The following is a 7074-nucleotide window of genomic DNA, read 5'->3' as shown; positions in this document are numbered from 1 at the left end:
GTTGGGTTGTGTGTGTGTGTGTGTGTGTGTGTGTGTGTGTGTGTGTGTGTGTGTGTGAGGTCCTGTAAACTCAGCCTTGATGACCTGCATGCACATATAGAACGAGCCAATCCGGAATCACATCATCAGAGTGTGTTGTCAGCCTCTGTTTTGGTCTGTGCTGTGAATCACTGTTTCCTGCGGCGTTATCAGCACTGTAGAGGTTACCCGGCCTCTAGCATGACTCTGACCATTTATACATTCAGCTGATGCTTTTATCCAAACACGAGGAATTAAAGTGATTCGTCCTACAAGTTCTGCGATTGTTCAGATGGGGAAAATATAGAGGTTTTTGGGTTAAACGCTTTACTATAAGGTTGCATTTGCTAACATTAGTTAACTACAGCATGAACTAACAATAAAAAAATACTTCTAAAGTAGTTGTTAATCTGTCTATTTTCTGTTTTCATTTAAAATTTTGTTAACTATATATTGTTGTACTTCATTTATAGAGCTTTTCGATATATATATATATATATATAATTTTAAATGTATTTAGCAAAATTATTAAAATTGTATTAAATAATAATTATATATATTTATGATTAATATGTATATATATAATTAAATACATAATAAAAAATTGCATTACAGTAATTAGCTATATAATGAGTTATATATACAATATTTTAGTCAAATTCGACAGAGCACGAATAGCATGAAAAATTTATATAATGCAATTACATTTTTACATTTAAATTTATTTTACTATTAAAATGTATATACTATAAAACAAAAATAATTTAATTACAATAATGAGTAATTACAAAAATGTTTACGATATTAATTGTCACGATCATTAGATCGTCACAGTAATAAAAAATGTGTAAATTTAAAAAATCAGTATAAAAATAATGAATTGTTTATTAAATAATAATAATAATAATATAAGTATACTATTAGTATGTATATATAATTAAAATGGATGATTTGTAAATAATTAAAATGAATATAATTATTAATTGTAAATAGATTTGCTATATAGTATATATCACGTAATGTGAGTGAATATACTTAATAATTGTTTAATTCATTATTAATTATTAATTTGGTAATTATTAGAATTAGTCTGTGTTCATCAATACATTTATTCATTTATAAACAGCTGGGTGATATAGTTTACATTTTGTGACAATATAAACAATTAAGACAGATTAATTATAAATTCTAATCTAGATTTATAACTATAAATAGATTTGCTATTTAGTGTGTACTTTACGTGAGTCGATGTGCTTATAGTGGTTGTATAATTCATTGTTAATTATTAGAAGTGTCTGTGTGCACATTCGTATGTTTCGGGCTCAAATGCATTTTCAGATAAATATCTGAATTCGGAGATACTCTCATGAGTTTGTTTTGCACATTGAGCTCCAGACTTTCTCATGAACGCACTGAAGTCACCTGTAACACCAGCATGCGTGTTTACGCTCTGCATTCAGTGCTTTTACATTGGGACTCTTCACAGCGAGGTGTTTACACTACTAATTCTCTCGTGTTTGCTGCAGGGGATTGTTTAGTGTTGATTGTGGTGTGTTTATTGCTATAACAGGCACAGAAAGGGCATGGGTGGGGCACTGGTAGTTTCACTACTATCTCTGAGTTAAGAAAGAAAAAAGCTCTTCCTCTCCATGGCACATGAGGCCTGTGTAGTGGTGAGAGAGAGATAGAGAAGTGAGTTCCTCTAAAGTTCGCGGTTCACACCCTTACACTGAACACCAGTGTTCCCACGGCTGGCTAAATATGTTTATGCCAGGTTCTCACACTCCTCGGGTGTAAATGCTGTACGTTTCTGATCTCTATGACCCTTTGTGGCTTCTCTTATGTGTTTGCACTCTGAATGATCCAGCTGAGCACTTCATACAGAATATTAATGGTGCAGATTTCACATATAAATGTCACTGTCATTCCTTAGTAAGCCACTTTAATTCTTTAATGCATTTCTTTTTCAGGTGAATCTCATGAAAAAATAAATAGGTCATATTTTATCCCAAAGTCTAATTTGAATTCTTCCTAATTTTAGGAAGATTTTTGCATTGTGACATTTAAGCTACTTAACACATTTTACCCCTAAATAAAAAAAAAAAATGTTTTTTTACTATTGACAGTTTACTTTTAAAGTAGTTTTTTTTAGTGTTTTGTTTGTTGCTGTTGTTGTTTTGGCAATTATTCACAAAAGTGGTCATCATTACCGTAATTCAGCATTTACTGTACTGTAATACAATAATATGTAAAGTGTTTAAAACATACAAAAATGACTTTATTTTAAATTTAGTACAAAATAAAATGTTTTTATTGCATTAATGAGTTTAATTGCCACGTAATCACAGCCCATATTTATATCTTATCTATCTATCTGTCTGTCTGTCTGTCTGTCTGTGTCTATATACACACATTAGATCGTCACAGTAATTGTTTTAATAAAAAATAATTTAAAAACATTACAACAGGTATTTTGCATTTAAAATTTATATAATACCTATCTGTCTGTCTGTCTGTCTGTCTGTCTGTCTATCTATCTATCCGTCTATCCGTCTGTCCGTCTATCCATCCGTCCGTCTGTCCATCTGTCCATCTGTCCATCCGTCCATCCGTCCATCCGTCTGTCTGTCTGTCTGTCTATCTGTCTATCTATCTATCCGTCTATCCATCCGTCCGTCTGTCCATCTGTCCATCTGTCCATCCGTCCATCCGTCCATCCGTCTGTCTGTCTGTCTATCTATCCGTCTGTCCATCTATCCATCCTTCCGTCTGTCCATCTGTCCATCCGTCCATCCGTCCGTCCGTCCGTCTGTCTGTCTGTCTGTCTGTCTATCTATCTATCCGTCTATCCATCCGTCCGTCTGTCCATCTGTCCATCCGTCCATCCGTCCGTCCGTCTGTCCGTCCGTCTGTCTGTCTTGTCTGTCTATCTATCTATCCGTCTGTCCGTCTATCCATCCTTCCGTCTGTCCATCTGTCCATCCGTCCATCCGTCCGTCCGTCCGTCTGTCTGTCTGTCTGTCTATCTATCTATCCGTCTGTCCGTCTATCCATCCTTCCGTCTGTCCATCTGTCCATCCGTCCATCCGTCCGTCCGTCCGTCTGTCTGTCTGTCTGTCTATCTATCTATCCGTCTGTCCGTCTATCCATCCTTCCGTCTGTCCATCTGTCCATCCGTCCATCCGTCCGTCCGTCCGTCTGTCTGTCTGTCTGTCTATCTATCTATCCGTCTGTCCGTCTATCCATCCTTCCGTCTGTCCATCTGTCCATCCGTCCATCCGTCCGTCCGTCCGTCTGTCTGTCTGTCTGTCTATCTATCTATCCGTCTGTCCGTCTATCCATCCTTCCGTCTGTCCATCTGTCCATCCGTCCATCCGTCCGTCCGTCCGTCTGTCTGTCTGTCTGTCTATCTATCTATCCGTCTGTCCGTCTATCCATCCTTCCGTCTGTCCATCTGTCCATCCGTCCATCCGTCCGTCCGTCCGTCTGTCTGTCTGTCTGTCTATCTATCTATCTATTCGTCTGTCCGTCTATCTATCCGTCCGTCTGTCCATCTGTCCGTCCGTCCATCCGTCCGTCCGTCTGTCTGTCTGTCTATCTATCTATCCGTCTATCTGTCTATCCATCCGTCCGTCTGTCCATCTGTCCATCCGTCCGTCTGTCTGTCTGTCTATCTATCCGTCTGTCCGTCTATCTATCCGTCCGTCTGTCCATCTGTCCATCCGTCCGTCTGTCTGTCTATCTATCCGTCTGTCCGTCTATCTATCCGTCCGTCTGTCCATCTGTCCATCCGTCCGTCTGTCTGTCTATCTATCCGTCTGTCCGTCTATCTATCCGTCCGTCTGTCCATCTGTCCATCCGTCCGTCTGTCTGTCTATCTATCCGTCTGTCCGTCTATCTATCCGTCCGTCTGTCCATCTGTCCATCCGTCCGTCTGTCTGTCTATCTATCCGTCTGTCCGTCTATCTATCCGTCCGTCTGTCCATCCGTCCGTCCGTCTGTCTGTCTGTCTGTCTATATACACACATTAGATCGTCACAGTAATTGTTTTAATAAAAATCATTTAAAAACATTACAACAGGTATTTTGCATTTAAAATTTTATATAATACAATTTACAATTACATTTTTACATTTACATTTATTTCACAATTATAATTTTACAAATAAAATAATATAATATAATAAAAAAATAATAAAAATATTTAATTACAGTAATGAGTTTAAATGCATATTTCTTAATTGTCACTCTCATTAGATCATCACAGTAATACAATATTTTTTTATTTAAAAAAATCTACAACAGGTATTTTACAATTCAAAATTATGCAACACAATTCACAATTACATTTAAGTTTATTGTACAATTACGATTCAATTTTAATATTAAAACATATTTTATTACAGAAATGCATTTAATTGCATACCTATTGTTGCTGCTTGTTCTTGACAGGTTTTGTGAGATTCACCATATCCATATCTCATATCGAGCTCATTTAAATCTTGTTGGTTGTTATAGTGGTTTGTGGTTGGTGTGGGCAGTTTTTAAAGGTTTGTAAATTCTGCTCATAGTTTGAAGAAATGAAACTTTTGCAGTGGTGTTGGTGCACCGCTGGTGAATATAGGCCTTTTTTTACATCCTCAATCTAATCTAATAGATGTCAGCCGCTGCAGACCATCTAAAGCACTCGTTTAATCTAAGTTAATTAAACGTCTGCTCCAAAAGGTAGGCAGGAACATTATAGTGACTTCTAAGATGCCTCATTTTGTCCAAATTGTAAGGCAGCGTCGCATGGAAACTTTGAGGAGAAAACAATCCCAAAATGCATTGCAGTGAGCTCACTGAAAGAGAAATATTGATTATAAATATTATTATTATATATTATACATATTTTTTTAATTGTTATTAGTAGTGTTTTTATTATTTACATTTGTATATAATTTATTATTATTTATTTTAAATATACTTATTTCATGCAATAGCAAATATAATGCATAAAAAGTTAATATAATCAATAATGTACTGTTTTACTCCATATTTGGGTTTGTGCATGTTAGAATAAGGAATATAGTTTGAGCCTGATGGAGCGGCTGAATTCATGTGCACTTTTACATTTTGGTTTCTTCAGTTTTCTTGATTGCTGTCACTTCTTTCTTCCACATATCAAGGGTGTCCTGCATCTAGAAGCCTTTTAATCAATTTGTGAAGGTCTTGTTCATCCAGGTTATCACATAATTTGAACAAAAGCAACTGAACTTTGTTAAAGCAACTGCATTTAATACAGATGTTTTGTCTTCATTAGTTGATCAAAATCATTTGATCTGTCCTCCTGATAAATAGCCATAATATTAAACAGCAATAATAAATAGCCAATCATCACTCTTATTAGTGCTTTTATTTGATTAAATGTTGATAAACCGTTGTTCAAATCATGTGAGATGCACTGTCAGAATAATAAAGTTCAGCTGCTTTTGACTGAATTCTACAGCACTTTTCATGATTTTAATGATCTGTTCCTGTACCTGAACTGTTCTGTTGGTGTTTGGGTCTCATTTTTGTTTTCTTTGACACTTTCAGGGAAGAATAGTGGCTCAAGGGTTCATAGTCAAGGGTTTGGTGCTCCAGCCGTTCGAAAGACGCATACGGACAGAGGACCCGTCTCCTCGTCCTCAACGTTACGGTCTGCGGTTAACCCGTCCTCAGCGTTTACAGACTTTAGGGCTGTAAGTCCAGTGTCATGCCGTCTGATCGTCTCCATCTAGAGCTAGTTTCTGCTATTGTAGTTTGTAGTTGCATCCGCTTCGTCCTGACATTTGCCATCGCTGCTTCCTGCGCTGCCGTTTTGCCCGTTTGCATTGTCCTGCGCATGCTAATGCAAGAATAATGCCCCGCTTTACACCGAAAAAGAAAATGTGCTAAAAATGTGCTCACCCTCAGGCCATCCAAGATTAGGATGAGTTTGTTTCTTCATCAGATTTGGAGAAATGTAGCATTGCATCACTTGCTCACCAATGGATGCTCTGCAGTGAATGGGTGCCGTCAGAATGAGAGTCCAAACAGCTGATAAAAACATCACAATAATCCACACCACTCCAGTCCATCAGTTAACATCATGTGAAGCCAAAAGCTGCGTGTTTGTAAGAAACAAATCCATCATTAAGACGTTTTAACTTCAAACCGTTGCTTCCAGGTAAAATATGAGTCCTCTACTGATAACATTGTGAAAAAGTGGTCTGGTCTGGTCTGGTCAGGAGAGAAATCTGCACAGATCAAACTCCATTTACAAGCTAAAACAGTCCAAAACAGCTCTAAACAAATATGTGTGTGGATTTGGAGATGGACTTTTTCTACAGGAGGAAGCATTATTATGGATTATTAATGTTATTGTTACAGTTTAAAAACGTCTTTGATGGATTTGTTTCTTACATTTTGGCTTCACAAGACATTAACTGACTGACTGGAGTGGTGTGGATTACTTGTGGATTACTGTGATGTTTTTATCAGCTGTTTGGACTCTCATTCTGACGGCACCCATTCACTGCAGAGCATCCATTGGTCCATCGAACTGGACTCATGAACACAGACAGGTCATTCTTAGACTCTGCTAATATTTATGACCCTCAGACTTTTTAAAGTTAGTTCAACGAAATGTAAAAAGCTTTTTTGCTTTTGCATGATGCACAAATTCTGCATAGGAAACGTTTGATAATTCACATACAGTTTATATTTAGTAGTCAGTAATCTGATTAGAATCAGTAGGAAGCTGCTTGATGTTTTAACAAGCATCCTTCTTCATAATCATTTTCACACAACTTCTGTTTCATCCATAGCAGGGTTGACGATAAAAATCAGTTTATTTGTCTTATCCCGATAGCTGTTTATTGTTTTAGACATAAATCTCATTTATGCTTTGAACAGGATATAACAATTTTCTAATAAGGCACAAAAATAAATTTAATTCCAGATACATTCTCTGAAAGCAGGTCTGTTACGTATTTTGTTTTAAGGATGTCTAAATGTTTTTTAACGAGTAAAAAAAAAAAAAAAAAAAAAATT

General features: G+C 36.6%; 1 protein-coding gene across 1 annotated transcript in view; it reads left to right on the top strand.

The window, feature by feature from the left end:
• The window catches only part of LOC107696226 (epidermal growth factor receptor substrate 15-like 1), a 46805-nt gene that overhangs the window by 32422 nt on the left and 7309 nt on the right, over positions 1-7074 (top strand). The window contains exon 23 of the mRNA XM_016496489.1: positions 5596-5741. Within this exon, the coding sequence (XP_016351975.1) occupies positions 5596-5741 (146 nt within the window). The remainder of the gene's footprint in view (positions 1-5595; positions 5742-7074) is intronic.

The sequence above is a fragment of the Sinocyclocheilus anshuiensis genome, unplaced genomic scaffold, assembly GCF_001515605.1.
Source record: "Sinocyclocheilus anshuiensis isolate Anshui unplaced genomic scaffold, SAMN03320099.WGS_v1.1 scaffold217, whole genome shotgun sequence".
In the NCBI taxonomy this organism is placed as follows: Eukaryota; Metazoa; Chordata; class Actinopteri; order Cypriniformes; family Cyprinidae; genus Sinocyclocheilus; species Sinocyclocheilus anshuiensis.
The sequence above is the reverse complement of the archived record's forward strand: the minus strand, read 5'-3'. Positions and strand labels throughout refer to the sequence as shown.